Raw genomic sequence first — 21,925 nt, forward strand, 5'->3', positions numbered from 1 at the left:
AGACACCATACTGTTGAAAAATGGAAGTCTCATTCAGCTGAAGGCGTTAATGGCTGAGTCTCTGATGGCCAGCAGACTTGTAAACCGTTTTAGCTATGTCATGTGATCAGGGTCAAAATCTTCCGAAGCCACCTTCTGGAGATCTGACCTGGGGACTTTTTAATGAGATGATAATCAGATACCTGAATCCAACTCTGAAAGGGAAAATAATCCAAATGTCATCTTTTTGCTTTCACAGAGCATTCTAAAGTCATTTTAAAAGATAGTTGACTTTTAAGGGTAATAAACAACAGGGTGAGGTTGTTATGTAAATGTGTTTTCTTTTCAGAAGGAGACCAAAGGGCAGTTTCTCATAGATCACATCTGCAACTATTACAGCCTGTTGGAAAAAGACTATTTTGGCATTCGCTTTGTTGACCCAGAGAAGCAGCGGGTATGTATCTGAACTTTTCCTTACTTTATCTGTGTGACTTAGAGTCACATCTCAGGATTTAAGGTTGATTTATGGCCTGAAACTCTTTTAGGCCAGTGTTTCCCTATTGATATGAAATAATAATAATAGTATTTGTTCATTCATTAATTCATTCAGTTGTATTTATTGAGCGCTTACTGTGTGCAGAGCACTGTACTAAGTGCTTGGAAAGTACAACAGATAGAGACAATCCCTACCTAGCAATGGGCTCACAGTCTAGAAGGGGGGAGACAGGCAACAAAACAAAACAAGTAAACAGACATCAATAGCATCAGTATAAATAAGTAGAATTATAGATACATACATCATTAAGAAAATGAATAGAATAATAAGTATGTACATATATACACAAGTGCTTTGGGGCGGGGAGGGGCTAGAGTAGAGGGAGGAAGTCGGGGTGATGAGGAGGGGAGGAGGAGCAGAGGAAAAGGAGGGCTCAGTCTGGGAAGGCCTCCTGGAGGAGGTGAACTTTCAGTAGGGCTTTGAAGAAGGGAAGTGTGCTAGTTTGGCAGATTTGAGGAGGGAGGGCATTCCAGGCCAGAGATAGGATGTGGGCCAGGGGTCAATGGCGGGACAGGCTAGAACGAGGCACAGTGAGGAGATTAGCAACAGAGGAGTGGAGTGTGCAGGCTGGGCTGTAGAAGGAGAGAAGGGAGGTGAGGTAGGAGGGGACCAGGTGATGGAGAGCTTTACTATAATAATAATAATAATAATGATGGCATTTATTAAGCACTTACTATGTGCAAAGCACTGTTCTAAGTGCTGGGGGGATACAAGGTGATCAGGTTGTCCCACGTGGGGCTCACAGTCATCATCCCTATTTTACAGATGAGGTAACTGAGGCTCCAAGAAGTGAAGTGACTTGCCCAAGGTCACACAGCAGACATGTGGCAGAGCCAGGATTCGAACCCATGACCTCTGACTCCAAAGCCCGGGCTCTTTCCACTGAGCCACGCTGCTCCTCTGCTACTATGTGTCAAGCACTGTTATAAGTGCCAAGCACTATTAGAGAAGCAGCGTGGCTCAGTGGAAAGAGCGTGGACTTGGGAGTCAGAGGTCATGGGTTTGAATCCCAGCTTCGCCACTTGTGAGCTGTGTGACCTTGGGCAAGCCACTTAACTTCTCTGTGCCTCAGTTACCTCATCTGTAAAATGGGGATTAAGACTGTGAGCCCCACGTGGGACAACCTGATCACCTTGTTTCCCGCTCAGCGCTTAGAACAGTACTTTGCACATAGTAAGCGCTTAACAAATACCATTATTATTATTATTATTACAAGTGCTAGGGTAGATACAAGTTGATCAGGTTGGAAACAGTCTCTGTACCACATGGGGCTCACAATTTAAGTAGGAGGGAGAACTAGTATTGAATCCCTATTATTATTATTACAAGTGCTAGGGTAGATACAAGTTGATCAGGTTGGACACAGTCTCTGTCCCACATGGGGCTCATAATATTTTACATATGAGGAAACTGAGGCCCAGAGAAGTATTATGACTTGCTCAAAGTCAAACAGCAGCCAAGTGGTCGAGCCAAAACTAGAACCCAGCTCCACCTGATTCCTGGGCCAGTGATCTATCCATTAGATCTATCCATTAGGCCATCCTGGAGAATTCGGGAAGTTATCTAGACTGTCTAGATAATTCAGATCTTAAAGCCAACTTTTACCTGAGATTTCCAGATATTTGAGGTAAAAGAATTATTCGGGAGTGTGTCCGATTTGCTCATATAGTATCTACCCAACATTAGCCTGGTGTTGAGTACATAGTAAGCACTTAACGGATACCACCATTTATTGTCATTATTATTTGGATTATGGTCTCAGTGCTCCAATTCTCTCTGTCAGTGTGAACCTGGCCCTAATATGTTGAAAGAATACTTTACTAAATGTTGCCCTGGTGGTCTAAAGAGGGTAGCCCCATTTCCAAAATTGCCCCAGATTTGGGAACTGCCTGCCATGTTATCTTTATTGGAGGAGCATGTCCATGAGGTGTATAATGCTACTTTATTTCTTCTGGTCTTTCTTCATTGGTAGCACATGCATAGTCTGTAAGTTCCTTGTGGGTATGAATCGACTATACCTACTCTTTTTGTATTGTACTTTACCAAGCGCCTAGTACAGTGCTCTGCGCACAGTAAGCACTCGATAAGTACTATTGATTGATTGATTTCTTAAAGAATGTGTTAGATTTCTTTCCCTCTTTTCCTGAAAGTGAAATCGGTATGCGGTACAGGTCTCTGAGTCGATAGGAGTCTAAACCTCCCGACCCCTCTTCCTAAAAATTCAGATGTCTCCAGGTGTCATGGGTTTGCTCGAGTCCTTCAAGACTCACCTTCAGCTACAAGTTAGGATTTGTGTTAGCACCAAGATTACCCTAAGGCTTCCCTGTACTCGTTGAAATATTTAGAGGGGAATCCTTCATGTCTGTACAGAAAAAGTCGTATTTTGTTTATTTGCCCTGAAGTCTCTCTTCTAATAACCCATTTTGGGAGTACAAGTCATAGGCAGAGTTCATATGTGAATTTCCATTTAAAAAATAATGTAGATGATTGTTTTGTAAGAGTGATTATCTATGGGGAGATGTGGTAGTAATGCTGAGAACCCCCCTCATACTCTGTAATTTCTGGTCGTTCTTACCCAGAGTCCACATGGTGATTTACAAGCTTCTCTGCAAGGGAAAGGAGGTGATTATTGTCATTATTTCTCTATAATAACTGTGGTATCAATCAATCTATCATATTTTTGGAGTGCTTACTGTTTGCAGAGCACTTTAGTAAGCACTTGCGGGAGTAGAATATAAAAGAGTTGGCAGACACGTTCCCTGCCCACAGCGAGCATTTGTTAAGCACTTCATTCATTCATTCATTCATTCATTCTTTTAGACTGTGAGCCCACTGTTGGGTAGGGACTGTCTCTATATGTTGCCAATTTGTACTTCCCAAGTGCTTAGTACAGTGCTCTGCACATAGTAAGCGCTCAATAAATACGATTGATGATGATTCATTCTACATTCTACAGCCCAGCCCGCACCCTCCGCTCCTCCGCCGCTAATCTCCTCACCGTACCTCGTTCTCGCCTGTCCCGCCATCGACCCCCGGCCCACGTCATCCCCCGGGCCTGGAATGCCCTCCCTCTGCCCATCCGCCAAACTAGCTCTCTTCCTCCCTTCAAGGCCCTGCTGAGAGCTCACCTCCTCCAGGAGGCCTTCCCAGACTGAGCCCCTTCCTTCCTCTCCCCCTCGTCCCCCTCTCCATCCCCCCCATCTTACCTCCTTCCCTTCCCCGCAGCACCTGTATATATGTATATATGTTTGTACATATTTATTACTCTATTTATTTATTTATTTATTTTACTTGTACATATCTATTCTATTTATTTTATTTTGTTAGTATGTTTGGTCTTGTTCTCTGTCTCCCCCTTTTAGACTGTGAGCCCACTGTTGGGTAGGGACTGTCTCTATATGTTGCCAATTTGTACTTCCCAAGCGCTTAGTACAGTGCTCTGCACATAGTAAGCACTCAATAAATACGATTGATGATGATGATTCATTCATTCAATCGTGTTTATTGAGTGCTTACTGTGTGCAGAGCACTGTACTAAGCACTTGGAAAGTACAAGTCGGCAACATATAGAGATGGTCCCTGCCCAACAACGGGCTCACAGTCTAGAAGAGGGAGACAGACAATAAAACAAAACATGTAGACAGGTGTCAAAATCGTCAGTACAAATAGAATTAAAGCTATATGCACATCATTAACAAAATAAATAGAATAGTAGATATGTACAAGTAAAATAAAGAGTAATAAATCTGAACAAATATATATATATATATATATATATATATATATATATATATATACACATACAAGTGCTGTGGGGAGGGGAAGGAGGTAGGGTGGGGGGGATGGGGAGGAGGAGAGGAAAAAGAGGGCTCAGTCTGGGAAGGCCTCCTGGAGGAGGTGAGCTCTCAGTAGGGCTTTGAAAGGAGGAAGAGAGCTAGCTTATTACTTACAAGCACATAAGCACTTATTATGTACCTCGAACTGTACTAGGGATTGTCTTTGTTGCCAAATTGTACTTTCCAAGCACTTAGTCCTGTGCTCTGCACACAGTAAGCGCTCAATAAATACCATTGAATGTATGAATGAATGACTGAATACAAGTAAATAGGGTTGGACACGGTCCCTGTCCCACATGGGGCTCACATCTTAATCCCCATTTTCCAGATGAGGTAACTGAGGCACAGAGAAGGTTAAGTGACTTGCCCAAGGTCACACAGCAGACAAACGGCAGAGCCTGGATTAGAACCCAGGTGCTTCTGATTTCTAGGTCCATGCTCTATCCGCTAGGCCATGCTGCTTCTACAGTACTAGAAGTCAGGAAACCTGGATTCTAGGCCTGACTTGACCGATAAACTGGGACCTTGGACAATTCAGCCTCTCTATGCCTCTGTTTTTAAAGGAGAATGATAGTAATTTTTTTTCCCCTCTCTATCTCATTGTGAGGTTAAATGAGATAATGCATGTGAAGACACACTTTATTATATTAAAAAAAGTGCTACCGAAATCCAAGATAGTAGTACTAGTAGCAGTAGCACTGGAGAAGCTGCATGGCACAGTGGATAGAGTACAGACCTGGGAGTCAAAAGGACATAGGTTTTAATCCCGGCTCTGCCACTTGTCTGCTGTGTGACCTTGGGCAAGTCACTTCACTTCTCTGTGCCTCAGTTACCTCATCTGGAAAATGGGGATTGAAACTGTGAGCCCCACGAGGGACAGGGACTGTGTCTAACCTGATTGATTTTTATCTATTCTAGCACTTAGTACAGTGCCTGGTACATATAGTAAGCACTTAAAAATACCATAATTATTATTATTGAATGCACATTGGGTACAATACACTGTACTAAGCACTTTGGAAGTACAAAACAAGCAAGTAGCACACTACCTGCCCCCAGTGAGCTAATGTAGTTGTATATTATTGACCAAAGTCCACAGGAGATTGAGGGGTGGAGAACTTTGAAGTAATGGTTTCCCAAATCACCTTGTCTTGGTTTGACTTCATCCCTGAGAGTGTAAGCTCTATGTGGGAAGGGAACCTGCCACTTCTTTATTCTAACCTTCCCAAGCTCCTAGTACAATGTACTGCACCAAATGTACATTAAACAAATATTACTACTACTACTGCTACTACCACTGCTACTTCATCTCCTATGATTGACCTCATGATAAAAAGTGATGAATGAATGATTTGGGTAGAAAATCAAGTTCATCTTACAAATCAAAGATGTTCCACTTAGAGCTGTGGAAACTGGTGGTTGGCTGAGCATCGATCTCTTCAGGACTTGATTTACAGTAAACCATTGCTGTGTATTAAATATTTAGCCCCATTACATTTGAAACACCATATGCCTGACAAGATGCCTCATGCCTCATCAGCTCCCAAAGGAATGAGGTTTGAGCTAGAAAATGTATAGTTTCAGTAGCAAAGGCTCACTATTTCCATTTCTTCTTAATTTGATGTATGAGAAGCCAAATTAGTAATCTCTGAAGAGGATGAATATGGTGTAAGCAAACTGGAAGGCTCCTAGTTGCTTACAATGTGTTGATGCTAGGGGGACTAGTTACCTTCCCAAATGAATATTTAGGCCTTAAAATAATCTCTGAATGCATTTTAAAATTCCAAATATTAATAAGTGAGTTAGTTATGACATTTATTCAACACTAGAGTAAATAGAGACAAGATAATCATAACAGACAAGTACCCGCCCCAAATGGTACTCATAATCTGAGAGCAGGTTTCTTATCCCCATTGTACAGATGAGGAAATTGAGGTACACAGAGGTAAAGTGAGTTGCTCGAGGTTACCCAGCAAGCCAGTGACAGAGCTGGGACTAAAATCCAGGTCTCTATTGAATTTATAGAACACTATCCTTGAGTACCTCAATCACGCTCTCTGAACAGCTTTTTGAAATTGGTAAAGGGTAGGTTATAGCTTCTCCATTTTAATGATGGGAGAACTGAAAGCCAGAGAGGTGCTTGCCCAGAGACACAGAACAAGTTCCTGTCAGAACCGCAATCACAACCTGCGTCTCCTGTTTCCCCACTTTTCTGTTCTCAGAATCCTGAATGTCTGCCCTTGACTACCCATTCATACCTCGGGTGATAACGTGTTTTCTCTCTCAAAGAATCCATTGTGTGGGTGCAAGTTCATTCATTCATTCATTCAATTGTATTTATTGAGTGCTTACTGTGTGCAGAACACTGTACTAAGCGCTTGGGAAGTACAAGTTGACAACATATAGTTGGCATATAGTTGGCAAGTTTGCAAGTGACATGACAAGTGAAATGAAAATCTTAAAACCCATCTTTTGAATAGTTTCGACCTTTGAAATCTGCCTTTTCTTGGAGAGGATGATAAAGAGAAAAACTTGCTTTAAATTAATTGTCAGCATTTACCTCTAGGAGTTTTTAAAAATCACCGAGTCTCAAGCAACAACATGATTAGTTAGGATTCCTTGGTTACTGGGTGAAAACCAGAATCGCTTTGCATATTTGCATGCATTAAAGCAGGACAGAAATGCAGCTGTTCTTGACTTTTTGACTCAAATTACTGTTCCATCTTTGCGACTTACGACCTTCTCAAGAATATTTTAACCTGCCCCAAGGGAGTTTCTCTCTTCTCTGAATGTTTCAACTAAATTATTATTGTCCCATTTAGTCACAGCTTTTCATTTGTTGAGCTGTTATTGGCCAATTGATAGATTATGTTTTTGGCTGGACTTTTGAGACTTTAAAGCTCCCTTTTCTTGAGGTGAAGAGGTATCCTGGGGAAAGGTACCCAGGTGGAGGTTTAAAAGCTCCAGAGGCCAAAATACTACCTGTCCCAAAGGTTTGAATGGACCCGTAGAATGGAGCTTATTTATTTATGTCTAAGTCTGTCTTGCCCTCTCGACTGTGAACTCGTTGTGGACAGGGAGTGTGTGCCAGCTCTGTCAATCTGTACTCTCTCAAGTGTTTTGTAAAATACTCTGCACACAATAAGCACTCAATAGATACCATTGATTTAATGATTGATTGATTCCAGAAGAGCTGACTGAAGATGGAATTACCAGCCAGGGACCCTCTAGGTCAGGGTGTCAGAGCTTGTTGATCAGGCTTGGTTTGCCATCATCTTAAGAAGGAAGCTTCCATCCCCTCTTCCCAGTGTTCAATCAATCAATTGTATTTATTGAACACCTACTGTGCAGAGCACTGAGAAGCATTTGGGAGAGGGCAATACAATAGAGCCAGTAGGCATGTACCCTACACCTGCCCCCCCTCCCTTAAGCAGATTGGTTCCCCAGTTGCCAGTCTCATTGAAACAGAGAGCTGCCCTGATTTCCACTGAGCTCCAATCAATCAATCAATCATATTTATTGAGCGCTTACTGTGCGCAGAGCACTGTACTGAGCGCTTGGGAAGTACAAGTTGGCAACATATAGAGACAGTCCCTACCCAAGAGTGGGCTCACAGTCTAGAAGGGGGAGACAGAGAACAAAACCAAACATATTAACAAAATAAAATAAATAGAATAGATATGTACAAGTAAAATAAATAAATAAAGAAATAGAGTAGTAAATATGTACAAACATATATACATATATACAGATGCTGTGGGGAAGGGAAGGAGGTAAGACGGTGGGGATGGAGAAGGGGACGAGCTCCAAGCACATGATCAGGCATTTGCTTATTTTCCCAGCTGTGTTCATGGTGCATGATTCAGGGCCCTGATGGAAAAAGGTCATTCACCCCTCTTGGTCCCACACTCCGCTGCCATGAGGCATCCTCAGGCTCTCCTTGGTTTTCTCCCACACCCATTTGCTGTAGTTCTGGTTTAGGAAGTTCCACTGGCCTGAGCAATTGGAATTTCCATTTGGTGATTCTGGTCTGCCCCACTGTGGGGAGAAATTCTCATCTATTCTTCACAAACACTGAGCCACCAAGGAGTGAAAAAACTTTCCACTGTTGCCTGATGACTCTCGGAAGTCAAAGGCTGATGTCACTGACTCCTAATTCTGGGTCCTCTGCATTTCCTTTCATTTCCCTGCCATGTAATAAGAATGATGTCTAATATATGCAGATCGGACGCGGTCCCTGTCCCATATGGGGCTCACAGGGTAAGGGAGCGGGAAAAGAGTTATTGAATCCATATCCTAAAGATGAGGAAAATGAGGCCTAGAGAAGTTAAGTTACTTGTACAAGGTCACACAGCAGGCAAGCAGCAGAGCTGGGATGTAAACCCAGGTCACCTGACTCCAAGGCCTGTGTCCTGATTATCTCGTATCTACCCCAGTGCTTAGTACAGCATTTGGCTCATAATAAGCACTTAACAGATGCCACTATTATTATTTTCATTAGGCCACACTGCTTCCTGATGTAAGCGTTGGGAACAGACTGGGAATGAGCCTTTATTATGTAGTGTCTGGGAAATTTCCTTATCATGATTAACAGTACCTGAATGTACCTGAATGAGAAGCAGTGTGGCTCAGTGGAAAGAGCCCAGGCTTGGGAGTCAAAGGTCAAGGGTTCTAATCCCGGCTCCACCACTTGTCAGCTGTGTGACTTTGGGCAAGTCACCTTCTCTGGGCCTCAGTTCCTTCATCTATAAAATGGGGATTAAGACTATGAGCCCCACGTGGGACAACCTGATCATCTTGTAACCTCATCAGCGCTTAGAACAGTGCTTTGCACATAGTAAGCGCTTAACAAATACCATTATTATTATTATTATTATTATTATTATGTATTGCTGCCGATTTTGGAAATTCGATGTCTTTGGGGTAATTTTTTTGGATAAGATGTGTTTGTGGCCTTTTTTCTCTATAGACTGTCAGAGCATAAAGGCTATATAAAATACATATGATAACAGCATACTACCCAAAGGAATTACCCTTGCCCGAAATGCCACATCTGACTTCTAGAGCAGTTTCTGTAATGCTATCTATTTACAACACTTAATGTCAGTGCAGTCGGTCCACCTGTATCAAAGCATTGCTCAACACCTCACACCTCTGCCCGGTGGTACATGCAAGAAGAATGGATGCTAACAGGATAACTACTCTGTGGTTAGCTGGAAGAAGTAAATGGGCAGAAGAAAAGCTTTAAAGACTCAATGAAGTAAAACCTCAAATTATGTATATCAGTGGACAGCTGGGAGACAATAGCAAAAGACAGATCAGCCTGGCAAACAGCAGTCAGAAATGGGGTGACTCTCAAAGCCTCAGGAAGTTTGTGACCCCCAAGAGGGAGAAATGAAAGCAACTCCAGGCATTGTGGGTCTCACATGCGGCACTACCACAAAGGGTAGTGTAGCAAGGCGTGAAAGGGGTTGTAAGTCCCATTTTGGTCTCATCAATCAATGGTATTTATTGAGTGCTTATTTTGCGCAGAGCACTGTACCTAGCACTTGGGAGAGTTCAATACAGTTGGTTGGCACAATTCCTGCCCACGAGGAGCTTACAGTCTAGTGAGGAGATGGACAATAAAATCAATTACAGGCAGGGGAAGCAACAGACTATAAGGATGAGTACATAAATGTTCTAGGGATGTGGTTCATAGGCGATGCGGAAGGGAGGGAGTTGAGAGGTTAGTCAGGGAAAGCTTCCTGGGGGAGATTTTAGTAAGGTTTTGAAGATGGATATTGTGGCAGTCTGTCCAATATGAAAGGGGGAGGGAGTTCTAGGCAGGAGGGAGAGCGTGAGCAAGGGGTTGATGATGAGAGAGGTGAGATCAAGGCACAGTAGTAATTTGGTATTAGAGGAGAGAAGTGTGTGGGCTGGGTTGGAGTCCTCTCATCAGAAACAGCACACACCCTGATCAAACCCTCACCATCTGTGGCATCATCTTTAAACCTGAGGGATAGCTTATCACTAAAGTATTAGAACAGAATCCTTTTTTCAACTGTAGCTGGGGTAAAATGTTAGCTTTGAAAATCTGAAAATCTGGAGCTTTTATAAGTAGAGAGGAACACCATGCCATTTGTACAAGGCAGTCACTTGTATCAAGTGCTGTAAATTAGACTAAGATTTGAGGGCTTTAGGCTGAGAGGCAGCAAATCTCTTAGGCGTTCTCAGAGAGTTTTATTTGAATCAATCAGTGATATTTCTTGAGCGCTTCTTAGATTGTGAACCCCCCACCCCACTCCCGGCAAGGGCTAGAGACCATATTTAATTCCCACTGTGCTTTCTCTCCCAGGGGGAAGCAGCATGGTCCAGTGGATAGAGCAAGGGCTTGGGAGTCAGAATACCTGGGTTAAAGTTCCAGCTCTGCCACTTGTCTGCTGTGTGACCTTGGACAAGTCACTTCACTTCTCTGGGCCTCAGTTACCTCATCTGTAAAATGGGGATTGAGATTGTGAGCCCCATGTGGGACAGGGACTGTGTCCAACCTGATTAGCTTGTCTCTACCCCAGTGCTTAGAACAGTACTTGACACATAGTAAGTACTTAAATACCATCATTGTTATTATTATTGTTAGCTCAATGATCAGCACACAGTAAGCACTTAATTAATGTTATTATTACTACTACTACTACTACTACTACTACTACTACTATAAGTATTACTGAAGTGCTTGGGAAAGTCCAACCCAACAGTCTTGGTAGACAGGATCCCTCCCCACAGGGAGCTTTTAATCAACTGTGTGCCTTACCTCCTTCCCTTCCCCACAGCACCTGTATGTATGTATATATGTTTATACATATTTATTACTCTTTTTATTTTACTTGTACATATTTATTCTATTTATTTTATTTTGTTAATATGTTTTGTTTTGTTCTCCATCTCCCCCTTCTAGACTGTGAGCCCATTGTTGGGTAGGGACCGTATCTGTATGTTGCCAACTTGTACTTCCCAAGCGCTTAGTACAGTGCTCTGCACACAGTAAGCACTCAATAAATACGATTGAATGAATGAATGAACAGCATTGTAGTAAGTGCTTGGGAAAGTCCAATCCAATAGAGGTGGTAGAAAAGATCCCTCCCCACAAGGAGCCTACAGTCTACTTTATGAAGGGAGAAGGCCCTCCCTCCTCACTTCTTCTAGAAGCCACTTTGGAGATGAGAAGATAAGATTAGCGAAGCAGAACGGTCTAGTGAATAGAGCAGGGCCTTGGGAGTCAGTAGGACCTGAGTTCTAACCCCAACTCCATTACTTGTCTGCTGTGTGACCATTGTGTGAGTCACTTCACTTCTCTGTGCCTCTGTTACCTCATCTGTAAAATAGGGATTAAGACCGTGAGTCCCACATGGGACAGGGGCTGTGTCCAACCTGATTTGCTTGTATCCACCCCAGCGCTTAGTACAGTGCCTGGAATTTAGTAAGCACTTAACAAATACCATTATTGTTATTATCATTATTATTGTTGGGAGAATACAGCCAAGGGGCTTTAGGCTTCCAAGTGTTGATGGTGCCATGTTGTCAGACATTTTGGGATCCTGGGGGTAGCACTAGACAGATACAGCTTATCATGAACAAAGTCGGCACCTGAGATCCACAAAACGGAGCAGCTGCTCCCTTGTCTCCGATGGCATGACCCATGAGTCTGACTGCCAATGATGCATCCTAGTGGTTTGAATACCAGGAGAATCTGAGGCCAAGTGGCTCGGGACTTGTAATTGGATTCTGGGCCTAGAAGCTGGATTTATTGGACCTGGAGCCTGAGAAGGTGATTGGCCAGCTGCAAAATGCTGCCAACCACATTGTTTTCCTCTATCTCAGTTCATTGTGGGTAGAGAATGTGTATGTTATAATGTTACATTGTACTCTCCCAAGCACTGAGTACAGTGCTCTGCACACAGTAAGTTCTCAATAATTATGATTGATTGATTGATTCTAGGCCATTGACCATTTGTGAAATGGAAATAAAGATACAGCCTTAAGTGGAGTCTACAAGGGATTAGTGTTATGATAATAATGATATTTGTTAAGCGCTTGCTATGTGCCAAGCACTGTGCTAAGTACTGGGGTGGATACAAGCAAATCAGGTTGGACACAGTTCCTGTCCCATGAGGGGCTCACAGTCTCAATCCCCATTTGACAGAGGAGGTAACTGAGGCACAGAGAAGTGAAGCGACTTGCCCAAGATCACATAGCAGACGTGTGGCAAAGCCGGGATTAGAACCCATGACCTTATCTGTAATCAGACCCTTGCCATGAGTTTGGCAGGAAGTAGAGTCAATCTTGTCCATTATGTAAGTGTGTTTGCTTTTCTTGAACTACCAGTGACCAGCTAATAAAAATCAAATCAGAAACACACACACACACAAACAACACACCATTTATTTTGTGTTTGCTGGTAAAATAGGTCCAGGGAAAGTAAATTATTTGAAGTTCAAAGGTGCTCTACTAGAGCTTTTTGCTTTTCAACTTCTAGAGAATCTTTGGACCCAGAAAGCAGAAATAAAATTTCAAATTGCTATCCACTGCAGCCCATAAACTATCAGAAGAAAGCCACCGTCTTACTCCCAAACAAGTAAAAGTAGAATATAGGATAAAAGGCCCAATTTTCCCAGGACAAGATCAGAGAGAGGAGGAGCTCCATTTTAGAGCTTTCTGAATATATCTTACTCCATTTTGCAGGATCAGTAAAATACAAGTCTATCCATCATAAATTTCATCGTCATCATCATCAATGGTATTTATTGAGTGCTTTTTTAAGTGCAGAGCACTGTACTAAGCACTTGGGAGAGTAAAATACAACAGAGTTGGTAGACAAGCTCTGTGCCCACAGCGAGTTTTCCCCTACGAGTTAACACTTCTTCTACAGATGAGAGATTGGGACTTGTGGCTTTGGTTTATTATAGGGAGCCTAACCCAAACTGAGCTATTTGTCTTTCAGTGGATTCTCTCTATCTTGCCGCAAGTACATGGATGAAACTGAAAACTTGTTTTTAAAGCCAAACAAAGGAGGATGGATCCCTCTGAAAAGGAACAAGGCAAAGAAATACGAGCGATTTTCTAGTCCCCCCATCTAATTACAAAGTAGTCTAAATGACTATTTTTAGAAAGCCCCCTAAGTCTCCTCTCTTTATGTGTACAGTTATAGCGTGATTTGTTGTGTAGACCTGAACCGTCACCGTTGCTGACTCTTTTCGACAAATCAGACGGCGGTACGGTAGACTGTAAAGTGAGGAGGAGGACAGGGAGGAAAAGGAAAAAAAGAGAGGCAAAAAGGACTCCTGGCATGATGAGCCTGTTGATCCCCAATTAGTTGTTCAGAGAAAAGTGGATGCAAAACTGGGGAGAGGTTAGGCAGGAATAGTAGGGGGCTGTTGCCTCCAGCATTCTAATCAGGTTCCGGCCAGGGGACAATATTTCCATCGAACCACTAATGAATGAGAGATTAGGATCTCAGAATCAGTCCTGGAGATTTGGTCCAGTAAAAATGATAAGCACTGGAGGAGATACTTGGATTTAGTGTTCTGGTCCCTGGCATTGGTTAGTTGCCTCTAGGCCCCAGTTATATAAATAAGGATGTCTAGCTTGGCCTGGCCCGGAGGATAGTTTGTAGTCAGTAAAAATGTCTGGAAAACACTGGGCAGACACACAAAACAAACATGGCTTTTAGGGACACTTGGTCCAGATGGACCCTCCCAACAGAAAATGTGAAACCAACAGAAGTAGAACTTCCAACATCCATAGGCACATGTACCTAAGTCTATCATCTTTAAAGAAGGCCCCCAGAATGATTCATTGTAATAGAGTCTTCTTTATCAACAGAAAGTGATAATCATAATAATGATAATTATGGTACTTGTTAAGGTCTTACTATTTGCTCAGCACTGTTTGAAACTCTAGTTAGATGCAAGTCAAGCAGGTTGGACCCAATCCCTGTCCCGCCTGGGGTGCACACTCTTAATCCTCAATTGACAGATGAGGTAACTGAGGCCCTGAGAAGTGAATCAACTTGCCCAAAGTCACACAGTGGACATGTGGCAGAGCTGGGATCAGAACCCATGTCCTTCTGCCTTCCAGACCCGGGCTGTATCTACTAAGCCACGCAGCCTTTCAGTGCAGTTGTAATGGCACCCAGCCAATGGAAGTATGCTTCGGACTGCAGTGCCAAAGGGGGACAAAGTCCCCTCTGTTTCTGTTTGGGGTTCCCTGTCTTCCTGCTTCACCTTTGATGTTCCCAGATGTTTGTCTTGTCTTATGCTGTCGAGTTGTCTCTGACCCATAGCGACTCCGGAGATACATCTCTCCCAGAATGCCCCACCTCCATCGGCAGTCATTCTGGTAGTGAATCCATGGAGTTTTCTTGGTCAAAATATGAAAGTGGTTTACTATGGCCTCCTTCCATGCAGTAAGCTTGAGTCTCCACCCTCGACTCTCTCCCCATGTAGCTGCTGCACAGCACAGGTGAGTTTTGACTTGTAGCAGATTGCCTTCCATTTGCTAGCCACTGCCCAAGCTAGGAACGGAATGGGTAGGCCTCTGCTTGACTCCTCCTCCACCTCCTCCAGGAGGCCTTCCCAGACTGAGCCCCTTCCTTCCTCTCCCCCTCGTCCCCCTCTCCATCCCCCCATCTTACCTCCTTCCCTTCCCCACAGCACCTGTATATATGTATATATGGTTGTACATATTTATTACTCTATTTATTTATTTATTTATTTATTTATTTATTTATCTTACTTGTACATTTCTATCCTATTTATTTTATTTTGTTGGTATGTTTGGTTCTGTTCTCTGTCTCCCCCTTTTAGACTGTGAGCCCACTGTTGGGTAGGGACTGTCTCTATGTGTTGCCAATTTGTACTTCCCAAGCGCTTAGTACAGTGCTCTGCACATAGTAAGCGCTCAATAAATACGATTGATTGATTGATTGATTGATTGACTCTCCCTCCCATAGCCAAGACTGGTAGAGTATTGGAAACTCTCCAAGTGTGACCCTGAGAGGGGAGGGTCCCAGATGTTTACTCTCTGCTTATCTAGCCTATTCAGTGATTCACTCCTGGGAAAGAAGTTGTGGTTAGAAAGTGGATTAGTTGATGGCCTAGAAGAGATCAAAGCCCTTCATTAGGTCCCAAGTGATCTGTCCACATCAAACAAGAAGGGTGATGAAATGGAAGCTTGTAATGAGAGAAAATTGTAGCTAAGGAGTAGAAGCTGGATTCCTTCAGAGAGACCCTTTTCCCCATTGTTTATCTGCAGACTGAGCCCCCTCCTTCCTCTCCCCCTCCCCACCTCCTTCCCCTCCCCACAGCACCTGTATATATGTTTGTACAGATTTATTACTCTATTTATTTTACTTGTACATATTTACTATTCTATTTATTTTATTTTGTTAATATGTTTTGTTTTGTTGTCTGTCTCCCCCCTTCTAGACTGTGAGCCCGTTGTTGGGTAGGGACCGTCTCTATATGTTGCCAACTTGTACTTCCCAAGTACTTAGTACATTGCTCTGCACACAGTAAACGCTCAATAAATGCGATTGAATGAATGAATGAACCACAGGATCCTTGGTGCATTGGAGAAGCAGCGTGGCTTAGTGGCAAGGGCACTGGCTTGGGAGTCAGAGGAGTTGGGTTCTAATCCCAGCTCCACCACTTGTCTGCTGTGTCACCTTGGGCAAGCTGCTTAACTTATCTGTGCCTCACTTCTTTCATCTGTAGAATAGGGATTAAGAGTGTGAGCCCCACGTGGGACAACCTGATTACTTTATGTCTCTCCCAGCGCTTAGAACAGTATTTGGCACATAGTAAATGCTTAACAAATACCATTATTGTTATAAATAAGACATGGTCAGCAGTATTGGAATGAGACCAGTGGGATGCCCATTTCAAGTCCATGCCTGAAACCCAGGCTCCAAGATGAATGGGTTTGCTTTCAAGGAAGCCAGTCAATCAATCATGTTTCTTGTGCACTTACAGTGTGTAGAGCACTGTACTAAGCGCTTGGGAGAGTACAGTATCATAGAGTTAGTAGACACGTTCCCTGCCCACAACGAGCCAATATCTTTTTTCAGGTTTCTAAGCACGGGGTGCTTGGATCAGAGAAGCGGCGTGGCCTAGCTGAAAGAGCCTGGGCCTGGGAGTCAGAGGACCTGGCTCCACTGCTTACTTGTCGTGTGACCTTGGATGAGTCACCTCACTTCTCTGTGCCTCAGTTACTTTGTCCGTAAAATGGGAATTAAATCCTTCTCCTTCTGACTTAGGCTGAATCCCATGTGAGACAAGGATGGTGTTCAACCTGATTATCCTGTATCTTTCCCAGTGCTTAGCACAGTGCCTGGCATTCATTCATTCATTCAATCGTATTTATTGAGCACTTACTGTGTGCAGAGCACTGTACTAAGCACTTGGGAAGTACAAGTCGGCAACATATAGAAACGGTCCCTACCCAACAACGGGCTCACAGTCTAGAAGGGGGAAACAGACAATGAAACAGAACATGTAGACAGGTGTCAAAACTGTCAGAATAAATAGAATTATTGCTATATGCACATCAGAGCTGGGTTCGAATCCCAGCTCCACCACCTATCAGCTGTGTGACCTTGGGCACATAGTAAGCCCTTAATAAATACCATAAAAATAGTGAAAACCTGGTGGGGTTACCAACGCCAATAGGTGGTGGTTTCTCAGAGTAGGGGTTCAAATTCTGTGTCCTGAGACCTCCCCTATAAAGGATGTGCTGATAGTTGCAACCAGCACTGGGCCCCACCCTGCCCTCCTACAGAGTGGGGTTGGGAGAATTTTTGGGCGAACCAAGAAGGATGCCTCACCCCAATGTTGTGTAGGTGTAGTGGATAGAGCCCGGGTCTGGGATTCAGAAGGTCATGAGTTCTAATCCCTGCTCTGCCACTTGCCTGCTGTGTGACCTTGGGCAAATCACTTCACTTCTCTGTACTTCAGTGACCTCACCTGGAAAATGGGGATTGAGAGTGTGAGCCCTACATTGGACAGGGACTGTGTACAACCTGATTTAGAGTGTCTGACACATAGTAAGCATTTAGTAAATACCACAGTTATTATTATTATTAGGTGTCCTCATATTATGTGTCACAGGAGGAATCTCCTGAACTGAGATTCTAGGAAAAAAATCGTGGCATTTGGCTTTTCCTGGTTGACCCCTTCAAGTGCGGTGTTCTAGACACATCTCGCTTACTTTCCTTGGACAACTGGGGTGAAATGCCAGTTCACAAACTCAGATGGAAACCCATGGAATCACAGGCAGAAATGTGTATATGAAGCAATTGGTTAACAGTGAGGGCTCACTAAATACCATCGATTGGTTGATTCAATCAATACTATTCATTGAGTACTTCCTATGCTCAGAGCACTGTACTAAGTGTTTGGGTGAGTACAATATGACAGAGTCAGTGGACACATTCCCTGCCCACAAGGAGCTTGCAGTCTATTGGGCTGATTGATTAAATAGGTGACCCTCATAATAATAATAATAATGATGGAATGTGCTAAGCGCTTACTGTGTGCCAAGCACTGTTCTAAGCACTGAATTCAGTAAGCAAGACTAGGCTGTTATCTGTTCCTGTTTCATTATGCCCCATTCCGTATTATAAATAATAATAATTGTGGTGTTCATTAAGTGCTTACTATGTGCCTGACACTATACTAAGCTCTGGGGTAGATGCAAGATAATTGGGTTGGACACAGTCCCTGTCCCACACAGGGCTCACAGTCTTAATCCCCATTTTACAGAGAAGGTGACTGAGGTCCCAAGCAGTGAAATGACTTGCCTAAGGTCACAAGGCAGACATGCGATGGTACTGGAATCAGAACCCAGGTCCTTCTGACTCCCAGACCCATGCTCTAGCCACAAGGCTATGCTGAAGGGGTTCAGTTTGAACTGATCAGGATGGAGAAATTGAGGGCTAGCTATCATTAGTGGGGTTATCCTGTAATGCACAATGCTCTGCACATAGTAAGCGCTCAATAAATATGATTGAATGTATTAAAAGTCTTGAGATTTTAAAGTCTTATCTTGACCAGAGATTTCTGCTTTTCTTTCCAGCACTGGCTCGACCCTAACAAGTCAATCTCCAAGCAAATGAAATGTAAGTGTCAGCATTCATGGACAGTTTGGTTTTGAAATGAATTGCTTCATGGAGTCTCCCCCATCCACCTCCCTGCTCCAGAGACACATGAGTGAAATAGGGTTGGACCCTCTTAGAGCTTTGAGATTCCTTTCATCTTCCTTCCCTTTTCCCAACTTTGCCACTACGGAGCTCAGCCTCCTCTGTGGAAGCTATTTTGTTGCACTTTTGGTGAACTGAATTGGAATCCAACTGGAGCTGACTTGGCTTGGCCTAGTGGAAAGAGCTCAGGTCTGAAAGTCGGAGGACCTGGGTTCTAGTCATGCCACACCCCTTGCCTGCTGTGTGACCTTGGACAAGTCACTTGGCTTCTTGGTGTCATAGTTTTCTCCACTGTAAAATGGGGGTTCAGTACCACTTTTTCCTCTTACTTAGACTGTGAGCCCCATGTGGGACAGGAGCTGTATCCACACCAATGCTTAGAACAGTGCTTGTCACATAGTAAGTGCTTAACAAATATCATCATCATCATTATTGTAATTAGTATTATTTTTGTAATTAGTAATAATAATGTCTCCCCTATGGACAGCAGATTTGAAGTTTAAATTGATGACTTCAAAAGTGCTGTCGCAAATGCACTGCAGATTCTTCTGGATTGCTAGGAGCTGTTACTTTAGCATGCTGGAGGCCTTTTGCAGTCAAAACTTGGCAGGAATTGGGGGCTCAATCTAATCATCAAGGTCATCAAACCACTGGCTCCCCTTTTCTTTCCTGCCCCTTTCCCCCAAATAAGAGAACAGATTGGGTGACTAATGTTTGAAAATTGATATGACCTGAGTTGAGTACTTTTTCTTGAATGGAGCTTGTCAAAGAGGGAGATGGAGGAGGAATCTGGACACTTGATATCATTCTGTCCTGGAATCTACTCCCACCCTGTGCGTCTAGAGGGTGGGTTCAATCAGCTTTCTTTGTGTCTTGGGGAGAGGAAAGGAGCTTCAGAAGCGCCCTTCAGATAGTCTTGGCATGCTCTGAAATTCATTTGTTTTTCCTAGGCCTATTAAGGAACTCCAGTATGTCAATATGAAGTATGTTTCTCGATCAGAGTTCAGCCTGATGGGAATTCTGAATCTATCATCTCAGAAACTCACCTTCCTTCCCAGTCTCTGGAAAGTTTGGATTAGCAGAGAAGCAGCGTGGCTCCGTGGAAAGGGAACGGGCTCTGGAGTCAGAGGTCATGGGTTCGTATCCCGGCTCTGCCACTTGTCAGCTGTGTGACTTTGGGCAAGTCACTTAACTTCTCTGGGCCTCAGTTCCCTCATCTGTAAAATGGGGGTTAAAACTGTGAGCCCCCCCGTGGGACAACCTCATCACCTTGTAACCTCCCCAGCGCTTAGAACAGTGCTTTGCACATAGTAAGTGCTTAATAAATGCTATCATTATTATTATTATTATTATTATTTTTATTAGGGAAAGGCTCAACTGACACTGACTGGGGCTAGAGGCTGGAGAGAAGTGAGAGAGGCTGGGATTGTGTGGATGCAGCAGGGAGTCTGGTGGGAGCAAGTTGCCTCATAAGGCTGGGTCCCCTATTTTTCTGCCTTGCATTTTAGTATGATGATAATAATAATTGTAATATTTGTTCAGCACTTACTATGTGCTAAACACTGGTAGAGCTACAGGATCATCAGGTTGGACACAGTCCCCATCCCACATGGGACTCACAGTCTAAGGAGTAGGGAGGGCAGGTGTTGAATCCCCATTTTACAGATGAAGAAACTGAGGCATAGAGATGTTAAATGAGTTGCCCAAAGTCACACAACAGACAAGTGGCAGAGCTGGGTTTAGAAACCAGGTCCTCTGACTCTCAGAACCTGGCTCTTTCCATAAGGCCATGGTGCTTTGGATAAGACAGGGGCAGTGGATGATGATGATGGTATTTGTTAAGTACTTACTATGTGCCAAGCACTGTTCTAAGCTCTGGAGTAGATACAAGGTAATCAGGTTGTCCCATGTGGAACTCACAGTCTTAATCCCCATTTTACAGATGAGGTAACCGAGGCACAGAGAAGTTAAATGACTTGCCCAAAGTCACACAGCTGACAAGTGGCAGAGCCAGGATTAGAACTCATGACCTCTGACTCCCAAGCCCAGGCTCTTGCAACTAAACCACGCTGCTCCTCTAGATGGAAATCTATTTTTCATGGGAAAGGGTGGCTAGCTGGTGGAGTCCCAGCATGTTTTCTAAAGGCTTTGGAGGCTGGGAAATGTATATTCATGGTTTTCCTTTTTGAACCTTCTGACTTGAGTTCAGTCATTACCAATATACCAGCGCTTAGAATGGTCCAGCACTTAGAACGGTACTCTGTGCTTAGAACAGGGCTTGACACATAGCGCTTAACAAATGCCATCATCACTGTTATTATTCTATGTACAACCTCTGAGCCTGATCCCTCTCAAAACTGGCCGTGGAGGTGAGTGTGTTAGGAAGGAAAACCTACCTCTCCTTTTTTGTTTTCCCTTTCCATTCTACGAAGTTGTTATCTTAATTGGTTGCTGCTGGAGGAGAGGCTTATACAGAGGTGTGTCGGGGGAGGTATGTGCGTGTGAATGGGGTGTGTACTTGTCCATGTGCACGAATGCAGGCCTGGGGGCCCACAGCAACATAATTTTTACTGTATTTGGAGACTCCTTTGGGAAATTCTGTTTCAGGATTGAAACCAGGAAAAATGTCAAAACAACACTAGCTGAATAGAAATGGGGCTGGAGAGCTGTTTATTCTTTTCTTTGAGAACTGAAGTGACAGATTTTGAATGTGCAGCTATGACAAGGTTCAAAATCCAAAGACAAAACAAGAAATACAATTTGCAAAGTTTCCATTTTTTATGGGCGGCATTTTCATGCGATTTGGTAAAGCCATTTCTGTCTATGGATTTTATTGCTTGAACCTGTCCCCTCACCATAACATTCCCCCTGCCTATGAATAAATGAAATAGTGGTTCAGAAACTGCTATATGCAGGTGGCTGTGTCCTAGAAGAACATACTCAGGAAGACATGTAAATGATTACGAATCGCAGTGCAGGTGCAGCACAGTGCTATGAACTGATAGTACATCTGAAGAAAGCAGAAGTTATGTACCAACCTATACATTCACCAATATGGAACATAATGCTACCATCAAATTCTGCTTCCTCGGCAGTAATAATAATAATTATGGTATTTGTTAAGTACACAGTAAGCGCTCAATAAATATGATTGATTGATTACTGTATGCCAAGCACTGTTCTAAGCGCTGGGGTAGATTCAAAGTAATCAGGTCATCCCACTTGGGGCTCACAGTCTTAATCCCATTTTACAGATGAGGTAAGTGGGGCCCAGAGAAGCAAAGTGACTTGCCCAAGGTCACACAGCAGACAAGTGGC

The 21,925-nt window shown here is 43.4% G+C and overlaps 1 protein-coding gene across 4 annotated transcripts in view; it reads left to right on the forward strand.

The window, feature by feature from the left end:
• FRMD3 (FERM domain containing 3) overlaps positions 1–21,925 on the forward strand; it is a 264,744-nt gene that overhangs the window by 138,284 nt on the left and 104,535 nt on the right. For 2 of the 4 annotated variants that reach the window (XM_038769693.1, XM_038769696.1), the window contains exons 2-3: positions 329–433; positions 18,484–18,526. In XM_038769693.1, coding sequence (XP_038625621.1) covers positions 329–433; positions 18,484–18,526 — 148 coding nt within the window. Of the gene's footprint in view, positions 1–328; positions 434–18,483; positions 18,527–21,925 lie in introns of those variants that run through there. The other 2 variants (XM_038769694.1, XM_038769697.1) reach the window with 2 other exon arrangements.

Source organism: Tachyglossus aculeatus, chromosome X4 (assembly GCF_015852505.1).
Source record: "Tachyglossus aculeatus isolate mTacAcu1 chromosome X4, mTacAcu1.pri, whole genome shotgun sequence".
Classification (NCBI taxonomy): Eukaryota; Metazoa; Chordata; class Mammalia; order Monotremata; family Tachyglossidae; genus Tachyglossus; species Tachyglossus aculeatus.